General features: G+C 40.4%; 1 protein-coding gene across 4 annotated transcripts; it reads left to right on the forward strand.

Moving 5' to 3' along the window:
• The first annotated feature begins 15,982 nt into the window (after positions 1-15,982).
• Positions 15,983-19,763, forward strand: SLITRK2 (SLIT and NTRK like family member 2). 4 transcript variants are annotated; one of them, XM_036271263.1, is made up of 2 exons: positions 15,983-16,107; positions 16,331-19,763. In XM_036271263.1, the coding sequence occupies exon 2, from the start codon at positions 16,374-16,376 to the stop codon at positions 18,909-18,911; it is 2,538 nt and encodes an 845-aa protein (XP_036127156.1). In that variant the 5' UTR covers positions 15,983-16,107; positions 16,331-16,373; the 3' UTR covers positions 18,912-19,763. The 4 variants fall into 4 exon arrangements, with proteins under 4 accessions (XP_036127156.1, XP_036127155.1, XP_036127157.1 ...); XM_036271262.1 differs by having other exon boundaries at positions 16,343-19,763; XM_036271264.1 differs by having other exon boundaries at positions 15,983-16,097.
• Positions 19,764-20,643: the final 880 nt, after the last annotated feature.

Consider the following 20,643-nt stretch of genomic DNA (forward strand, 5'->3'; position numbering starts at 1 on the left):
GTCTTTTGTTGTGAGGTAGGTCTCTGGTAAACAATATATATATGAGTCATGCTTTCTTTACTAATCAGCAGCTCTGTGTCTTTTTATCAGAGCATTCAAACCATTCACATTTAAGGTGATCATTGATATGTACTTATTTTTTTACCATTTTTGTTTAGCGTGGTTATATATTTCTTCCTATTTCTTCTACTAATTACAGCAGTCCTTTTAACATTTTTTTGCAGTGCTGGTTTGGTGCTACTATATTCCCTTAACCTTTTTTTTTTTGTTAGAGAAGCTCTTTATTTGAACTTCTATTTTGAATGATAGCCTAATTGCATAAACTAGTCTTGTATTCCGATGCTTGTTTTTCATGGACTTGATTACTTCATGCCACTTCCTTCTGGCATGTAGTTTTTCTGTTGAGAAATCACCTTAGAGACTTATGTGCATTCCTGTGTAGGTAACCTGTTGCTTATCTCTTGCTGCCATTAAGATCCTGTGCTTGTCTTTAATTTTTGGCTTTTTAATTACTATGTGTCTTGATGTGGGCACGTTTGGGTTCTTTATAGTTGGGGCTCTCTGTGCTTTTTTAACTTGAATGTGTTTTTACTTAACCAAATTAGAAAGTTTTCTGTCACTATTTCTTCAAATATATTCTCTAACCATTGCTTATTTTCTTCTTTTTTTTAGCACTCCTATGATGCGAATGTTATTACATTTCCAGTTGTCCCACAGTTCTCTTAAGGTGTCTTCCTGTTTTTTAATTGTTTTTTTTTTTCCTTTTGGTTTTCTGATTGGTTGATGTTTTTCTGCCCTGTCTTCTAATTCACTGCTCTGGTCCTCAGTTTTCTTAGTCTGCTGTTTAGTCCTTCCAACATGCTCTTTATTTCTGCTATGTCATTTTTCATTTCTTCTTGATGGTTTTTCATTTCTACTTGGTTGATTTTCAATGTTTCTGTCTTTACTCATGGTATTGATGTCCTTACTCATGCTGTTGAAATTCCTTCAGATCATGGCTCTGACTCTACCTCTGCTTAACTACATTTCATTTATCTCAGTTTTGGTAGAGGTCTCTTATTCTTTTATTTGGGATTTGTTTCTTTGTCTCACCATTTTGTCTGTCTCAGTGGGTTTTGGAGCCTGTCAACTTTTTCCTGTGTGTGTTGGTGTTTTGCTGTTTGTGGCTCCCTCTACTGGGTTTGGATGAGTGTGGGAGGACCCACATTAAATACCACTGTCAAGTCTTACTTTGCTAGGTAGATTTGCAGGTCCAGGAATGACTCAGTTATCCTCTATTTGCCTGGAGGCTATTAGTCTCAGTTACTTGAAGAGCCTTGGGTTCTTAGTTGAATGAAAAACTTTCTCAGGTGTTCAGTATAAGAGAATTACCTGAGGGTGAGATAAATGCTGGTTTTTAATGAACCTCAATTTTCATTTCAATGTCCCACCTGGGTGTGGTTGAATCTCTGAGGGAGGGGTCACTGCCTCTTCCCAGAGCCCTGGGAAAGTTTAAGATGGCCACCATCCTGCATGGCCACCACTCAGCAAAAGTTCTTAGTACCATCCAAATTCCAAGTGTCTCCACACAGTTTCAGTCCAGTCTGCCCTTATTCTCTTGGAGCCCAAGTTGAGTCGCTGTGGCTATTATAGCGCTTTCTGCACTATGCAGTGGGCTTGGGATTTTACCCCCAGAAGGCACTGCTCATCGATATGACTGCTGCTGTCCATGGGCTCACAGCCCCCTTCTCGTGCCTCTGCAATCCTACCAGGATTGATTGTGTCCCTGGTTGTATACTCCCCACAAGCTGCTTTTTTTTTGTTGCTTTTTCTACAATTTGTCTTTATTTTAGTTGTAATTTCAGTTTGGTCCTGGGAGATGGTTTGTGTAGCTTTCATTCACTCTGCTGCCATTTTGGAATAAAAAATATTATATGGTTTTGAGCTTATCCTGTATTTTTGTCAAAAAAAAAAAAAAAGTTAAGCCCTGAAAGTAAGTTGATCAGGTTTACATAGCTATTAAGTTGCTCCTGTGCCAGGGTGTATAGATATTTATTCTTAAATGGAAAGATCCTTAGGATGACATTGCTTTAGCTAAATATATCTGTTTGAATTAGTGTCACTTGAATATAGAAGTTTAATTCTCACATTTAAAAAAACACAGCTAAATAATTTCAGGCTGATTAGAGGGTTCCACATGGTCCATAGAGATCTAAGCACCTTCTAGGAATATGTTCCATAACTTTATATTGTAACCTTAGTCTTTATAGTCTATAATAAGTATAGCCAAAGGGGATAATAATGAGCTAATTTTCCTCCCCTTTTAAGAAGACTTCCCAGAACTCCCAAATGACACTTCCACTCTCATTGGCTAGATCTTGGTCACATGGTCAAGCTTAGGTACAAATAAGTTTGGTAATGATAGTCTTTATTCTGGAATACAATATACTAGAATAGAAACTGGGCTTTGTTAACTCAGCAAGCTATGGAGAACAGACACTGAAAGGCCACTAGCAATATCTGCTACAGTAGCTTTTTCTTGTCTTAAAGGTCTGTCATATATTTACCACAACTTTATATTTATAAAGAATGGCAATCACTTCTATTACCAGTGACTTTAATATTCAAGGAAATGATACTTCTATATGGGTTGTGGTTTCATAGTAGATTATACCACATGTAGAAGAAATCTGAGCTTTAGTCTAAGCCACAATTACCATGGGCAGCCATAGAGATCTGGGTATTTTTAGCTAACCCATGGAGCAGACTGGCTAGAAGTCTATTTGTGTGAAAGACTAAGAAAATTCCTGGCAGAGAAAGGAAAGTCATTCATTGTTTGTTGCCATCTCATTCATTTATTCAACAAATATTTATTGAGCATAAGCTATATACAAAGCACCCAACATACACAAATTGGTGAACAATAACAACACCAAACCCAGTTCCTTCATACAGACCTTTCAATATAGTGGGTAATATAGCCACTTGTAAAAAGTAAATAATGAATAAAGTAAATAAATGCATTGTTTTTTTTTTCTTTATTGATGTTAGAAAGAGATGAAGGGAGAGGGTGAGTTAGAAACATTAATGACAGAGAAAATTGATTGGCCACTTCCTGCATGCCCCCCAATGGGGATAAGGCCCAAAACCTAGGCATTTGCCCTGACTGGGAATTGAACCAGTGACCTCTAGATGTGCAGGTCAAGGATCAACCACTGAGCCACATCAGCTGTGCTAAATAAATTGTTATAAATAGTGTTAGATGCTAAGAAATATAAACAAGGGTCTAAATGTGGAAGAAAAATGAGCACCAATTCAGAACAGTAAAGACAAGGTAAAAAGAAAAGGTATTTATTACATGGAAGTGACTTGTTTGTATTGGTGAAAAAAAAAAAAAAAAAGGAAACAGGTTAGATGTCTAATATTGGGAAATTTATCAATAAAATTTGATACCTTTATATGATGACTACTATATAACAGATAAACTGAGCAATAAGTATTTTATGCATCAACATGAAACGATCTAAAAGAACTATAAAATTAAATAAATAAAGAATGACTCATAAAGTGTTTTCTCACAAAGCAAACCTATATATTGTTTAATATTAAATTAAATAAAGAATGACATTAGGAATTTCAAAATAATTGTGAAGTGAATGGAAGCTTCACAGGCCATCTCTCAGGACCAAACTGGAATTACAACTAAAATAAATACAAATCTTCAGAAAAAGCTAACAGAACAGCAGCTGTGGAGGACCCATATAACCAGAGACAGAAAGAAGACACTATATCGAGCCTGGTGAGAACTGCGGAGGCACAAGAAGGCAGGCTAAGAGCCCAAAGACAGCAGCTGTTTTAGCTGTGAGCAGCCCCCTCAGGGTTAAAATTCCAAGGCAGCTCCATAGCACATAGGGACATGGCAGACCAGTAAATTAGCTACAGCCACTCATCTTGTGCTCAAGCAGATAAAGTGTGAACTTGACTGGAACTGTGTGAAGAGACTCAGGAGATTAGAGAACTGGGAGGGCAATGGGAGTTTTGTGCTGAATCACTACCCACAGGACAGTAGCCATCTTATACAAAGAGCCCCTTCCCAGGGCCCCATGGAGAAGCAATGACCCCTCCCTCAGGAATTTAACATTGCCAGGCCAGACCAAAACAATGCAAATTGAGGCTCATTAATATTCAGAAAGCATCAGTGCCACTCACTGTAAATATTGATACCCTTAACATCTGAGGGATTTTTTCATTCAGTTTGAGTCAATAACCAAGGCTCTCCAAGTAACTGAGACAGGCTCCAGGCAAAAAAAGCCTAAGAATAACTAAACCTTTGCTGGGTTGCAAAACTACCCAGAAAAATAAGACTTGACAGTGGTGTTTAATGTGAGTCCTCCCACACTCATCCAAACCCAGTAGAGGGAGCCACAACCAGTGGAACTCCAATACCCACAGAGAAAACTTGGCAGGCTCCAAAACCCATTGAGACAGCCAAAATGGTGAAACAAAGAAAGAAATCCCAAATGAAAGAACAAGAGAACTCTACTGAAGAAGAGATAAATGAAACGCAGTTAAGCAAGTTATCAGAGATAGAGTTCAGAGTGATGATAATGAAGAAGCTCAACAGAATGCGTGAAGATAAGGAAACATTGAAAATCAACCAATTGTAAATATAAAACCACCAAGCAGAAAGGAAGAATGACATACCAGAAATAAAGAACACATTGGAAGGACTAAACAGGAGAGTAGAGGAAGCTGAGAATTGGATCAGTGAATTAGAAGACAGGGTAGAAAAAATTGCTCAATCAGAGATTCAAAAAGAAAAAATAATTAAAAACAAGAAAGACAGCTTAAGAAAACTGTGGGACGATATGAAACATAATAACATCTGCATCATAGGCGTTTCAGAAGAAGAAGAAAATGAGTAAGGGTTAAAGAATATGTTTGAAGAAATAGTGACAGAAAACTTGACTAATTTGGTGAAGGAAGAAGGCATACAAGTACAAGGAGCAGAGAGAGAGTCCTGAGTAAGAAGAACCCTAACTGGCCCACACCAGAACACATAAGAATTAAAATGCTAAAAATTAAAGACAAAGAATCCTAACGACATCAAGAGATAAACAACAAGTTACCTACAAAGAAACCCTCAGAAAGCTATCAGCTGACTACTCAATAGGAACATGACAGACCAGAATGCAATGACATGAAGTAATCAAGGTAATGATGAACAAAAATCTGAACTCAAGATTACTCTATCAGCAAGGCTATAATTCAAAATAAAAATAAAATAATTAGTTTTCCAGACTAAGGGAATATATTAGCACCAAACCAGCACTGCAATAAATGTGAAAAGGACTGCTATAATTAGCAGAAAAAAGAAAAAATATATATAACCACAATAAACAAAAATGGCAATAAATAAGTACATATCAATAATAACATTAAATGTAAATGGATCAAAAGACACAGAGTAGCTGAATGGATAAGAAAGCATCATTTATATGTACATGTTGTTTACAGAAGACACATCTCACAACAAATGACTAGCATAGGTTGAAAGTGATAGGATGAAACAAATCTTCCAAGCAAATCAAAAGAAAAAGAGCTGAGGTAGCAATACTCATATCTGATAAAATAGACTTCTAAATGAAGGCCATAACTAGAGACAAAAAGGCCACTACATAATATTAAAACTATCTATCCAACAGGAAGACATAACCATGATGAACATAAATGCACCCAATAGAGGAGAATCTAAATATATTTAAAAACTTCTAGAGGACTTCAAAGAAGAAATCAACAGCAATACAATCAGGGTATTGTATTTCTTCACCATCCTGCTGACATCACTGAACAGATTTTCTAGACAAAAAAAAATTAACAAGAAAACAGAGACTCTAAGTGATGCCTAGATCAAATGTATTTAATAGATATCTATAGAGACTTAACCACAATACTGCAGAATTCACATTCTTCTGAAGTGAATATGGGATAAACTCAAAGACAGATCACATGTTAGGACACAAACTACGTTTCTACAAGTTCAAGAAAATCATATCAAGCATCTTCTCAGATCACAATGACATAAAACTAGAGATTAATTGCAGCAATAACATTCAAACACATGGAGGCTAAATAGCATGTAATTAAACAATAAATGGGTTACCAAAGAGGTCAAAGAATAAATTAAAAACTCCTGGAAACCAATAAAAATAAACCCACAATAACACAAAATCTATGGGATGCAGTGAAAGCAGTTCTGAGAGAAAAGCTCATAGAAATACAAGCCTTCCTCAAGAAACAAGAAAAATTTCTATTTCACTATCTAACCTCACAAATTAAAAAAACAGAAAGAAAACAAAAAGAAAAATCCAGAGCAAGTATAAGGAAAGAAACAGTAAAAATCAGAGGAGAAGTAGACAATGTAGAGACCAATAATACAATTCAAAAGATCAATTAAACTAAAACCTGGTTATTTGAAAAGATACACAAGATTGATGGACCTTTAGCTAGACTCCCGAAGAATCAAAGAGAGAGGACCTGAATAAACAAAATCAGAAATGAAAGAGAAGTAACAACTGATGCCACAGAAATACAAAGGATCGTTAACAAATACTATGAACAAGTTCACGCCAAGAAATTGGACAATCTAGGCATAACAAACAAATTTCTAGAAATATATTGTCTCCCAAAACTGAACTGGGAAAAGATAGAAAACAGGAATAGACCAATAACAACTAAGAAAATTGAAGATGTAATCAGGAAACACCTAGCAAACAAAAGTCTAGGCTCAGTGAGCTTCACAGGGGAGTTTTACCAAACATTCAAAGAAGAACTAACACCAATGCTCCTCAAACTACTCCAAAAAGTTCAACAAGAAGGAAGACTTCCAAACTGATTTTATGAAGTCAGCATAATTCTAATTCGAAAACCAGGTAAAGACTCTACAAAGAGAAAACTACAGGTCAATATCCCTGATGAACATAGATGCCATATACTTAACAATATATTAGCAAGTCAGATCCAGCAATACATTTAAAAAAATATTCACCAAGACAAAGAGGAATTTATCGAGAAATTCAAAGCTGATACAATATGTACAAATCAATAAATATGGTGCACCACATAAACAAAATGAAAGATAAAAACCATGTGATTATGTCAATGAACACTCAAAAACATTTGACAAAATCCAGCACCCATTTCTTGTGAAAATACTCAGAAATGTGGAAATAGAGGAATCATATCTTGACATAATAAAGGCCATATATGAAAAACGTAAAGCCAGCATCATACTCAATGGGCAAAAACTAAAAGCATTTCCCTTAAGAACAGGAACATGACAGGAATGCCCACGTTTGCCACTCCTATTTAACATAGTACTGGAATTCTTAGTCACAAAAATTGGACAAGAAGAAAAAATAAAAGGCATCCAAATTGGAAAGAAGGAAGTGAAACTGTCATTATTTGCAAATGACATATTGCACATTGAAAACCCTAAAGACTCCATAAAAGATCTTCTAGATTTAATAAAAAAAATTTGGCAAAGTAGCAGGACACAAACTTAATATTAAGAAATAGATGGCATTGTTTATACATTCTTCTCAAGTGCACATGGATCATTCTCAAAGATAGACCACATGTTAGGACACAAAGCAAGTCTCTACAAATTCAAGAACACTGAAATCATATCAAGCATATTCTCAGATCACAGTGGCATGAAACTAGAACTTAATTACAATAGAATCAAACAAAAACATTCAAACACTTGGAGGCTAAATAGCATGTCATTAAACAATGAATGGGCTACTAATGAGATTAAGGAAGAAATTAAAAACTTCCTGGAAACCAATGAAAATGAACACACAACGCAAGATCTATGGGAGACCATAATCACCAGTGATGCATCAGATAGGGGTGACTTTCCAAAATATATAGAGTGCTCATACAACTCAACAAAAGGAAGACAAAAGAACAAATTTAAAAAAATGGGCAGAGGACCTAAATAGACACCTCTCCAAACAGGACATACAAACGGCCAAGAGACATATGAAGAAATGTTCAACATCACTAATCAGCAGAGAGATGCAAATTAAATCAACAATGAGGTATCACCTCACACCTGTCAGAATGGCTACCATCAACAAATCATCAAACAACAAGTGTTGGCGAAGATGTGGAGAAAAGGGGACTTGAGTACACTGCTGGTTGGAATGCAGACTGGTGCAGCCACTGTGGAAAACACTATGGTGTTACCTCAAAAAGTTAAAAATTGAACTTCCATTTGATCCAGTGATCCCTCTTCTAGGAATATACTCTGAGAAGCCTGAAAAACTAACCAAAAGGATATATGTACCCCTATGTTCATAGCAGCACTATTTACAATAACTAAGTTCTGGAAACAGCCAAAGTGTCCATCAGTAGATGAGTAGCTTAAAAAGCTGTGGTACATGTACACAATGGAATATTATGCAACTGTAAGAAAGAAAGATCTCTTTTCCTTTGAGATGGCATGGAAAGACCTGGAGAGTATTATGTTATGTGAAACAAGCCAAGCAGAGAAAGACAAATACCACATAATCTCACTCATTTGTGGAATATAAGGATCATAACAGTCTGAGGAATGGGGTTGTCCCAGAGATGTGGAAGTGGAGTACAAACTGACAATCCCCAGAGGAGGGAGTGTTGGGGGAGAGATAAACCATAGAACTTATATGCATGTATGCATGAACAATGGACATGGATAACAAACTGGGGACAGGGTGGGGAGGGAGGGGAAGAGGGGAAGAGGGGAATCAGTAGGGGAAAAAGGAGAAACATCTGTAACAAAAATAAATTAATTAATTAAAAAATAAAAAAAATAAACTGTAATTACTGGTCTTAATGGTGTGCCCTCTGTGTTGCGTTTCTTTATCTAGAAAATTGTCCTTCTCTCTGAAATCTTCTTTGAAATCTTTGATTCACAATGGACTGTATTCTCTGAAAACACCTCACATTTGTCTTAGAATTTGACTCTGCATGAGGTTTCTCCTTTGTATTATTTTTTGTTTATTTTTTAAAGTTTTTCAGGTCTAGATAGGTTTAGAAAGATGGAAAAACAACATTTTCAAGCAAACTATGTACTATGTAGTAATTGGGCAACATTTCCTTCATCCTAGAAATGTATGCACATCTATATTTTTTAATGTTTTTATTAATTTTTTAAATTTTTTTAAATTAAATTTTAGAAAGAGGAAGGGAGAGGGAGAAAGAGATAAAAACATCGATGAGAGAGAACATCGATTGGCAGCCTCCTGCATGACCCCCACTGGGAATGGGTCCCACAACCCTGGCAAGTGCCCTCACTGGGAATTGAACTGGTGACTTTTTGGTGCATGGATCTATGCTCAACCACTGAGCCATACCAGACGGCTGCACATGTCTGTTTTTTATTCATCCCAGATGAAATATCTGATTTTCTCCTAATCTGAGAATAAAATTATAAAATCACAAGTAAAATTTAATTTTCTTTCTGTCCCCACTATCATTGCAATCAGGAATCTCTAAGCCCTTTAGTGATATGAACTAATCAATAAACACCACACAAATATCTAGATGCATTTACAATGACACTGCACCAAATAATTAATCATGCTACCTGTATTAACAATAGTACATTAATAAGCACATCTTTAATAATTAATTATTTCAACAAAATACACAGAAGCTTTTAGAAGTCAGTATAAATCAGCTTTCAAAAAAATTGGTATGGTGAAAACTCTCACAGCCTTCCAGCTCTCTTCTCCTGCAATTATCTATGCAACAACCACCACAGAAAGTTTTGTACTGAACATCATTGTGTGTATGTGTGCATTCACAACACCCTTAGAAACAGCTACCCATCTACTTGCAAAATTGATACTGACAGAAAAATCTGTGTTTTTTTTTTTTTTTTTTTCATTTTATCTAATGTCAGTGTGATCCCTTGTGGAAAGGCAGGCTTCTAAATGCTTTTCTAAGGGATGATAAATACAAGGCTAATGAAAATTGATACATGTCATTTTATACATGTTTATTCTACTGGATCAAAATAAAATACTGGTTTTTGTCATTGATGCCATGTTCCTCATCTTATCAGCATATAAGTTATTGTTTAGTGTGTGTTCCCATTAGCTGGGGACACACCACCCTTCTCAGTCTCCTTTTTTCAGCATGACTGTCTCATTATTTCTGCCTGTGAATGGACTCTGAGATCTGTGTTTTGTGGTTGTTTATAATGCATATTAAATAACTACAGTAAAATATGATAGGATCTGAAATGACACAAATGCAGAGGAGACAGCATTAACTGTCCGAAGTTAGTAATAATGTGCCCAGATTGCTGCTATAGTCTGTAGCAAACAGTGTTGAGATATTTTACACAAATAATGATATTGGTAAAGCAGGGCAATGTTTATGAATATGTAACTGTAAATACTTTGCCCATGTAAGTATGTGTGGACTGTATTATTCTGAAATTGCTTATATGACAGGCAGGGAAATCTCAAAAGATTTTTCTCAGGGAAGTTAAAGCAACAGCAATGATACTTAAAATCTCAGATATATTATTATAAGAGATTGTTCTTTGGAGTATTACTAAAATAAACACTGCATGTATTCATAATATGTGATTATCAGTAATTTTTCTTTTAAAAGGTTCAGCATGGTCTTCTTAGAAAACCATGATGTAAAGAAAGCCAAGAACAGAAAGAAGAAGCACAAATGATTCCCCAGGATGAGGACAAGAATGAAGTGAAGTCAGGGCTGTGAGAACTTGGTTTAAATGTATAAGAAACAAACAACCTTGATAACAGACAAATCCCAATAGGAATTCATTAACAAAAGAGCTAAATTTCACACCCCTACACTATCCTTGCTTCCCCTTCTGTTATCCACCATCAAGCTTGTGGATATTCTGAAGAATTGGGGGTCTTACAGGTTCTAGAAGGGTTATGAGAAAGACAAGATAGTGACAACTTTAAGGCCACCCTCCTCTAAGATTGAGGGGGGATGTCTTAGTACCATAAAAAACAAAAAACAAACAAACAAACAAAAAAAACTCCTTACTCTGGTTTAGATTAATAAAGTGCAACTTCATCCAGAATACCCTGGGAGGGTTGAAGACAGGCCCTAGGAAAAGCAGGTCTTGAAGGGAACTGCAGTGGTCTTGGAGAACATCACACCTACCTCTTGAACTACAGTGATTCTTTCTTTTTATTTTATTTTATTTTTTCTTATTTTTGGTGGTATGTGCCCCTAGCAGGAACTGATCCCTGGATTCTCTGGTCCGCAGGCTGATGCTCAACCCCTGAGCCAAACTGGCCAGGGCTACAGTGATTATTTCACTGAGAGCCTTCCTTTAAGGGATTCACAACCACCAAGACTACTCCAAGAGGAAAAAGAAAGGAGAAAAAGGAAGAATGGCCAAAAGTATGCTTTAGTAGATGCAGGCAAGGTCATGGAGAATAAAAATAATCAAAATAGGGCCTGGAACACTGCTAAGGGCTTGCTTTTGTTAACACATTGGCACACGTTTAACTCAGCCCCATATTCTACGGAAATTTCTTGTTTACCATCCTCCTAGGAGAACCTTAAATATCTGCCTGCGAACTCCAATGCTTGGGAGCTTACTAGTTAGGGGAGGCAGCCATCTCTGGGGGGGTGTCCAGCTTCCAGGGCTGGCTGCTCTTGCACTTGCCCTTAACTCCCACCCAGTGGTCTTAATCTGCCCTTGGCTTTGGTATCCACCAAGTGCCATCCTTATTCACTTGACTGAATCTGAGCTACAGCCCACAGTAGAAGCTGCAGGGGCTGGGCAGAGTTCCAGGTGCAAGGAGCCTAGAGGCATCAACAGCGCCCCTTGGCGCTGTCTGAGAAATGGAGTAGCGGCTCCTCTGTGGGCGGATACATCCTCCTCCCGGCTGCACAGAGGGGACTTTTGATCAGCCGGATGATTGATAAGTGCGGGAGACCCGCCGCCTTCCCTCCCTCAGTCCCTCCATCCCTCCTCCTTCTGCTCTCCCCCTCTCTGCTTCACTCCACCCACTCGGCTCACTCTCTCCTTCCTGTGGGAAGCGCTGCCCCGCAGCGGCGAGCCTCTCCAGTGGGGATCGCTGCCTTGGACTCGCTCGTGGGCCGCACGGGTCCCAGACTGTGTTGGCTTCCGTGCCTTCCCTGGTCGCCGATGCTGTGGGCGCCTCCCCTGGAGGCGCGCTCGCTGGGTAAGTTGTGAGCACTTGGGAACGCCGCAGCCGCAGAGGGAGAGCGGTCTCCAATGGATCTTCCGCTCCTTTTGCGGTTGCTTCTCCCTGCGATGGTTATGGCGTGGAAGAACCGAGGGCCAGCCGCCCGGGACTGCGCGCTGAGGCCGCCCTCGCCTCCCACCCTCACCAGGGCTGGCTGGCTCTGGGACCGTTCTTGCAGGCGTGGTCGGGCTCGAGGCATCGCGCTGCCAGGCGGTCACCGAAGCTACGTGAGGCCCACGCGCCCGGCCGGCCCCAGAGCAAGGGAAATGCGGGAGGCCGTTGTGGCTGTGGGCCCCACGCCTGGCATCAGGCATCTAGCAGAAATGGGGAGGGCTGCGCTAGCGGCCGGAGTCCGGGAGCTGGGCGACGTACTATTCCCTAGCCCCCTGGTCTCCCGGAAGAGTCCCTGGGGAAAGGCATTTGCAGAGGATTGGGGCAAGGGGAGTGGGAGGAAGGTGGCCGCAGGCAGACACTCGAATCCCCATACACCGCACTGCAGGCTTAGGGACTCCTATTAACCCCCGGTGGCCTTACTGGCGACCGGGTGGACGTGGGTTGCAAGTCTGCCGCACCTACCGCTCCCAGGTGAAACATTGGTGACCAGTGCCAGACTCTATTCGGTTAGATGCGAGTGAGACTGAGGGCATGGAGTCCTGGTTTTTGCCTCCCTGGCTTCTGCCTCTGCCACCCCAGGGCTCCCGGTTCACCTTACCACCGCCTTAAAGCACGCGCTCTTTAGTGGGGTACTGAGGCCATTCTTCCCTGAGACGCAGGGCCAAATGAAACTTAAAGTGTTTTATCAGGGTTGGGACTGATTTAGTCTCAATAACTATGTTTAGGAAAGTGGCTGGGGAAGCTCAAGACAGGCGGTAGAAGGAGCAGTGGTGAGAAGGTCCATGAAAGAAAGACCTATCTGCACAACACTTCAGGGTCCCCCATGTCTTTCCCTGCAGCTAGTGACCTCCTCATTTCCTTTACTATGATTTGTCATTAATTTCAAGTGTTCCCAGCTCCCCCAATCTATTTACACCCCCATCTCTAAAATTCATAAGAAAAGAGTGTTTTCAATAAGTATTCACAGTATATCATCAACATCTTGAAGGAAATTACTATATTTGAGAACTAAAACTAATATTTGCTATTTCACTTTCAAATACAATTTTTTTAAAGAACACTTTTAGGTAAAATACCACTACCAGTATTTAAATTTAGGAAGTTCTTCTCTTATTCACCTTAAGCAGTAGTGAGCTTTTTGGAAAGCTGCTGGACTGGAACTCAGAATTCCTGGGTTCTGTTTCTAATTTTACACCTTCCTGAACTTAATTAAGTGATTCAGCACTTTCCCTGGTTGACAGATATCTTCATCTATAAAACGAATCTGATTTCAAAGATCTTGTCCAGCTCTCATGTTGGCTTCTACTTCAATGAAATATTAACTTAATTAATAAATGTTTGCTAAATGAATGACTGAATGAATACATCACATCTCACTAGGAACTATGTATATTTAATATTTGGAAATGTGTAGAAACAAATGTCCCTTGATCATGAAAGGGTGCTTAATCATGGTCTCACTCATCATTCTGCTTGCATCTAATGATGCAATTGCAATAGAGTGAGAAGCCCTCTCCCCTTTTGAGGTCAGCTCATCTCAATGTCACCCTTTGGCATAGAGAAGGACAATTTGAGGCCCCAGAAGGAAAGGCTCCCACCCAAGACCAAGCAAGAATTACAGAATGGGGAGGAGGCTCATAATGTCTGGTTCAAGGCTCTTCCCCTAAGGAAAAGGAGGGGAAAAGAGAAAGCCTGAAAAAAATTCCAAAGGAAATTGCCAGAGCTACAGGTTGCCTTAGCGCCTAAGTTTATAAACTGTCCTGAGTCCTTCTTGGGAAAGAAGAGCTTATATGGTTGAGCAATCCTGGGTTCTGAGCTTAATAGAGAAGGAGGAGGAGAGAAATGGAGAGCTTTTCCATCTCAGATTACTTGGTTTGTCTATGATTATATATATTTGGAATTTGGTCCATCAATGGAACCTTGTGTTAACTCCCTCTGCAGCAGGCTAGGACTGAAGGCACAGGGAAAGAAATGTTTTGTGAAACAGGCACATGGCTTGGTCAATTCCTTTTTCCACTCTCTTTCATTGCCTAATTTTCCTGCCTCATCTTCCTGGAGAAACAGCCCTTGGCACTTCTCAGCAACAGCAGCCATCCACATGTTACAAATGGACTCCACAGGGAGACTCCTGGGTCCAGGGGACCTACATATAGCAAAGAAGAAATGAGATGATGAAGGCAAAACCCAATACCTGGCCATTAATAGTGCTGTGGAAGGTTATCTGAATTTGATTGACTGTCAGAGCTGGAAGGGCCCATTTGCCAATGGGGATTGGAAGATCCAGAAACAAGTGACACACCTGGCAATAGAGCTAGATCAGAACCTAAGTCTACTGGGTCTGAGGCCTGACTTAGCTCATCTCTTCTCTCTTTCTCAGGAGCCAGTCTTCCTGCATTGCTGTCTTCTGTTCATCTAGCTCCCAGGCCCCTGCCTGCAGCCTGGAGGGCTTAAGCACCATTCCCTGAACTCCCACTCCCAGCTGAGGTTCAGCCTGGCAGTGCCTTTCTGACACCCACTCTTTTTCTCCTTCCTTTGGACAAAAAACAAACGTTTAAACCTCATCTGACTAAGTGTAAACCTCAGGTAGAAACAGGTTTTGTTGTTTATCTCAGCCCATAAGCTAATGTTGAGCTGGCTTTCAGAGTCAGGCAAATACCCAGAGTAATTCTGTAAGCACTGAAACAAAGCTCTGTATGTAAAGCATACATCCCCTAGGAGAACTTCTTGTCCTCCTACACAGACACACTGCTGCATGAACAAACCTCACCCTCTCACCAAGAGCATTTGAGCTAGGAGGCTGGCAGGCAGGCCTCAGAACAGTAGCAAAAGAGGCACAGCTACACACAAGGAGAGGTGGAGAGAGAGAGAGAGGGAAAATCTGGACCCCAGATTGGGAATCTGGAATGGCCAGGAGGAAAGGGCAGGTGGAAGAAACCACTAGGAGGGAGGTAGAGTAGTTCAGAATAATTTGATGCAACCCAGATTAGAGCGTTGCCACTCGCAGTGAAGGGAAGCATCTGCCTCTCCCTCCCGGGGCGCAGCATGCTCTCGATCGACAGCCTCCTCCCGCCCCCCCTTGACGTCACCCTATCCTTGTCCTGAGGAGCCTGCAAAACCTCTCAAATTCAAACTGCTAGGCGCACTGCTGCCGCTGCCACCGGATTGGAAGCCTTCACCAAGGCTCTTGCAGTCGCTGCCTGCTGACCCTGCCGGTCTGATCCCCGACCTTCCTACGCAATCGCATCCACGGGTCCGTGTTGCCTCAGCTTCCCCGCCTCCAACCCTACTCATCCTCTCCCGTTCGTTGCCTGCCAGATTTCTTATTTCTGTGCACCGCTCCCTCCTCCCCCTTGGTCAAATTAAATCAATCAACGTTAAACAGGGTATCCCCCCGGAAGCGACGTTTCCTTTTACCTTGCTCTCCCTCTTTTTCTGAAGATGCTGAACTACAGGCGGACTGCAGAGGAGGGGAGTCCCATCTTCTCGTGATGTGTGAGTAACCCCCAAGGCGCGCTATCTTTGCTCTTTCATGCTCCCCCTCTCCTGCTGCCAGTCCTCTGATTTTCCAACTCCCTTTTTTGAGCAGTTAAAAAAAAAAAAAAAGTAAAGCAATTTCTGCCGCCAGCCCAGAGCCTCCTGAGACCTCTTCAAGATACCCCAGGGGAGGAGGAAATGGGCTGGATTTAGTAGGACAACTCAGTTAGTAATGATTCCATGGCTGGCTGCAGTCTGCAGGGAAATCAGGTGCAAGCACGTGTATGTGTATTCGGGACCCTGTGTGTGTGTGTGCGTGTGCAGGGGGGGGAGGGGGGACGAGAGAAGAAACCGATTTGAAAAACTGTGATTTCATTTTGCCTTGTGGTCCACTCCCCGCATTTTTCTTCCCGCCCTCCCTCTTTGCCCCATTGCTTTGCCATTTTAATTGGGCTTCCTTGTTTCTTTCTCCCCGAACCCTGTTCTCTCCTGCTTCTTGGAAGGTTTGCCTGTAGGTACCTGAGCTGACACCAACGGTGCCTAAAGATGCTGAGCAGCGTTTGGTTCCTCAGTGTGTTAATGGTGGCCGGGTTCTTACAGACAGAGAGTCGCAAAACTGCGAAAGACATCTGCAGGATCCGCTGCCTGTGCGAAGAGAAGGAAAACGTACTGAATATTAACTGCGAAAACAAAGGATTTACTACTGTTAGCCTGCTCCAGCCTCCCCAGTATAGAATCTACCAGCTTTTCCTCAATGGAAACCTCCTGACAAGACTGTACCCAAATGAGTTCCTCAATTACTCCAACGCAGTAACTCTCCACCTAGGTAACAACGGGCTGCAGGAGATCAGAACCGGGGCATTCAGTGGCCTGAAAACACTGAAGAGACTACACCTCAACAACAACAAGCTCGAGGTGCTGAGGGAGGACACTTTCCTGGGCTTGGAAAGCCTGGAGTACCTCCAAGCTGACTATAATTACATCAGTGCCATTGAGGCAGGGGCATTCAGCAAACTGAATAAGCTCAAAGTGCTCATCTTGAATGACAACCTTCTGCTGTCACTGCCCAGCAATGTGTTCAGGTTTGTCCTGCTGACCCACTTAGACCTGAGAGGAAATAGGCTGAAAGTGATGCCTTTTGCTGGTGTCCTTGAACATATTGGAGGTATCATGGAGATTCAGCTGGAGGAAAATCCATGGAACTGCACTTGTGACTTACTTCCTCTCAAGGCTTGGCTGGACACCATAACTGTTTTTGTGGGGGAGATTGTCTGTGAAACTCCCTTTAGATTGCATGGGAAAGATGTGACCCAACTGGCCAGGCAAGACCTCTGTCCACGAAAAATTTCCGGTGACTCCAGTCAGAGGGGCAGCCCTGCTGAGACACACATCCAAAGGCTGTCACCTACAATGAATCCTGCCCTCAACCCAACCAGGGCGCCAAAAGCCAGCAGACCACCCAAAATGAGAAATCGTCCAACTCCCCGGGTCACTGTGTCGAAGGACCGTCAGAGCTTTGGCCCAATCATGGTGTACCAGACCAAGTCCCCTGTGCCCCTAACCTGCCCCAGTAGCTGTGTGTGCACGTCTCAGAGTTCAGATAATGGTTTAAATGTAAACTGCCAAGAAAGGAAGTTCATTAATATATCCGACCTGCAGCCAAAACCTACCAGTCCAAAGAAACTCTACCTTACAGGGAACTATCTTCAAACTGTCTATAAGAACGACCTTTTAGATTATAGTTCTTTGGATTTGTTACATTTAGGAAACAACAGGATTGCAGTCATTCAGGAAGGTGCCTTCACAAACCTGACCAGTTTACGCAGACTTTACCTGAATGGCAATTACCTTGAAGTGCTATATCCTGCTATGTTTGATGGACTGCACAGCTTGCAGTATCTCTATTTAGAGTATAATGTCATTAAGGAAATAAAGCCGCTGACCTTTGATGCTTTGATTAACCTACAGCTACTCTTTCTGAATAACAATCTGCTGAGATCCTTACCTGATAACATATTTGGAGGCACGGCCCTCACCAGGCTGAATCTGAGAAACAACCATTTTTCTCACCTGCCAGTGAAAGGAATTCTGGATCAGCTTCCAGCTTTTATCCAGATAGATCTGCAAGAGAACCCGTGGGACTGCACATGTGATATCATGGGACTAAAAGACTGGACAGAACATGCCAATTCTCCTGTCATCATCAATGAGGTGACCTGTGATTCTCCAGCTAAGCATGCTGGGGAGATCCTGAAGTTTCTGGGGAGGGAGGCTATCTGTCCAGGCAGTTCAAACTTGTCAGAGGGAACCATTCTGTCAATGAATCACAACACAAACACACCTCGGTTGCTTAGTGTGTCTCCTAGTTCCTATCCTGAACTACACACTGAAGTCCCACTTTCCGTCTTAATTTTAGGATTGCTTGTTGTCTTTATTTTATCTGTCTGTTTTGGGGCTGGTTTATTCGTCTTTGTTCTGAAACGCCGAAAGGGGGTGCCAAGTGTTCCAAGGGATGCCAACAACTTAGATGTAAGTTCCTTTCAGTTACAGTATGGGTCTTACAACAGTGAGACTCAGGATAAAATGGATGGCCATGTCTATAACTATATCCCCCCACCTGTGGGGCAGATGTGCCAAAACCCCATCTACATGCAGAAGGAAGGAGATCCAGTGGCCTATTACCGAAACCTTCAAGAATTCAGCTATGGCAACCTGGAAGAGAAAAAAGATGAGCCAGCCACTGTTGCTTACGCTATAAGTGCCACTGAATTGCTAGAAAAGCAGGCCACATTAAGAGAGCCTGAGCTGCTGTATCAGAATATTGCTGAAAGAGTCAAGGAACTCCCCAGTGCAGGACTAGTCCACTATAACTTTTGTACCTTACCTAAAAGGCAGTTTGCTCCTTCATATGAATCTCTACGCCAAAACCAAGACAGAATCAATAAAACCATTTTATATGGAACTCCCAGGAAAAGCTTTGTGGGGCAGTCAAAACCTGACCACCCTTTACTGCAAGCTAAGCCGCAATCAGAACCAGATTACCTCGAAGTTCTGGAAAAACAAACTGCAATCAGTCAGCTATAAAGGGAAATCATTTCTAACCCTATGGCATCAAAGGATGCTGCTCCAAACTGTTGGAAGCACAGCATTTGTTTCCCTGTTTATTTGTGTTCTCCTTTTCCTAGCATCAGTGGGGCACTTTGAAAATGTTTGGGGGATGGGGTGAATCAATGATACTGCTTCTTCAAGCTTTCCTTTAAATTATTTCTCTCTTGCTCCCACACACACAACCTCCCCCCCTTTTTTTTCCTTCTCTCTTTTGGAGTCATCATTGAACATGAGTGTTTCTACATTGCTTTTTTTTTCATATATTTGTTTATGGTTTTGTTTCTCTTTTATTTTTCCAGTGGGGGATGGGAAGAGGAGATTATAGTGAATGAAGAAAGAGTAAGCAAACTTTTCAAATGAAAATGGCTATTTAGCATATTTTGTAGAAGATCTCCAGAGATCTTTTAAAACTACACATTCTTTTGTAAATAATGATATATGGTATTTCCATCTTCAGTTACTAAGTATAACAATAAGTATCACTTCTTTGTGTTAAAGTGCCTTTGCACTTTAAGTACATTACTTAAATGTTGCTTTTAGCTTTTGAACATGTTTTAATGTGTTGTGTTTCTGAAATTAAAACACTGTAAAATAGATTGAAATGTAAGCTATATTAAGTCAATATACAGTTTGCTTGAGTTATAGAAACCAGCCTGTCATCAAATGATTCTAGTTCTAGGACTTTATAGATTTAACTGTAAAATATTTCCTTTCTGTTGAGTTTGTTTTAAGTGATTTTATTTAAGTAAACTAAGGGGATTTAACAGTGGACTAGAAGTAATAAAGCCTCAGTCAGGATTAGTAACTCATTAATAAAATATATTTAACTCAATATCAGAGTGAATTGAACAATTAATGCCCTTCTGTAAATCATTATTTAACACTAATATGGTCAGTGTTTTAGATTATTTTCCTAATTAAGAGTACATTACACAATTTGTAATATATTTTTCTGCATTAAATTAGATATTTTTATATATTTAAATAATAGTCTGGATTTCTAACTTTTTAATTGAAATCAGTATTTTTTCTGCCTATTGAAACATTTTCTATAAACACACACCAGTAGAGGCCGCCACACACCTCATTTAATAAAGACATATGAGCCATTAAATACTTTGAAGGAAGACTTCAAAGGTGAGATTAAAACTTCCCAAGTAAGTTCTCTGCAAATTCAAGGCAGCAGAGGCAAATGTATACATTACTTTCTTTTAGGGTTAAAAGTTAGACTCAGAATTCTCAATTTTCGCATGTTCAGAGAAAGAAGTGTTTTCCTCTTGAGTTCATTGAAGCGTCAACGGGGTGCTATAAAATCATGTACTATTTGCACCTCCACATTGATTAATAAGTATCTAAACCAAGAAAGTAAGCATATTTTTTTCTTCTGCCTTCTTTAGGCATGTGTTACTTGAATTTTTTCTTGTCAGTTTGAGCAAGCCTTTTGTTTTAGTTTTAGCATTAAAATTATTTTTTAACTAACCAAGTTTATATAATATTTTTGAAACCTTATTAGCCTGTAAATTATTTTAGATGCAAATATTATTGTGTGATTTAAACAAACAGCCCTTCTTTACAACAAAAATAGTTTTGTTTTGTCTATTGTAAATCCTTATGCAACTGGGATAGTGATCTGCATATAAAGTAGTCCAGCTTTTCAAATCCTTATTAAAGCAATTGATGGAGTCTGAAAGAAGCACACTGTTTCTTT

This window comes from Molossus molossus, unplaced genomic scaffold, assembly GCF_014108415.1.
Source record: "Molossus molossus isolate mMolMol1 unplaced genomic scaffold, mMolMol1.p scaffold_m16_p_2, whole genome shotgun sequence".
Classification (NCBI taxonomy): domain Eukaryota; kingdom Metazoa; phylum Chordata; class Mammalia; order Chiroptera; family Molossidae; genus Molossus; species Molossus molossus.

Bases quoted from the DNA above. Each gene is read 5' to 3' on its own strand.
- SLITRK2 (XM_036271263.1), top strand. From the start codon at position 16,374: ATGCTGAGCAGCGTTTGGTTCCTCAGTGTGTTAATGGTGGCCGGGTTC.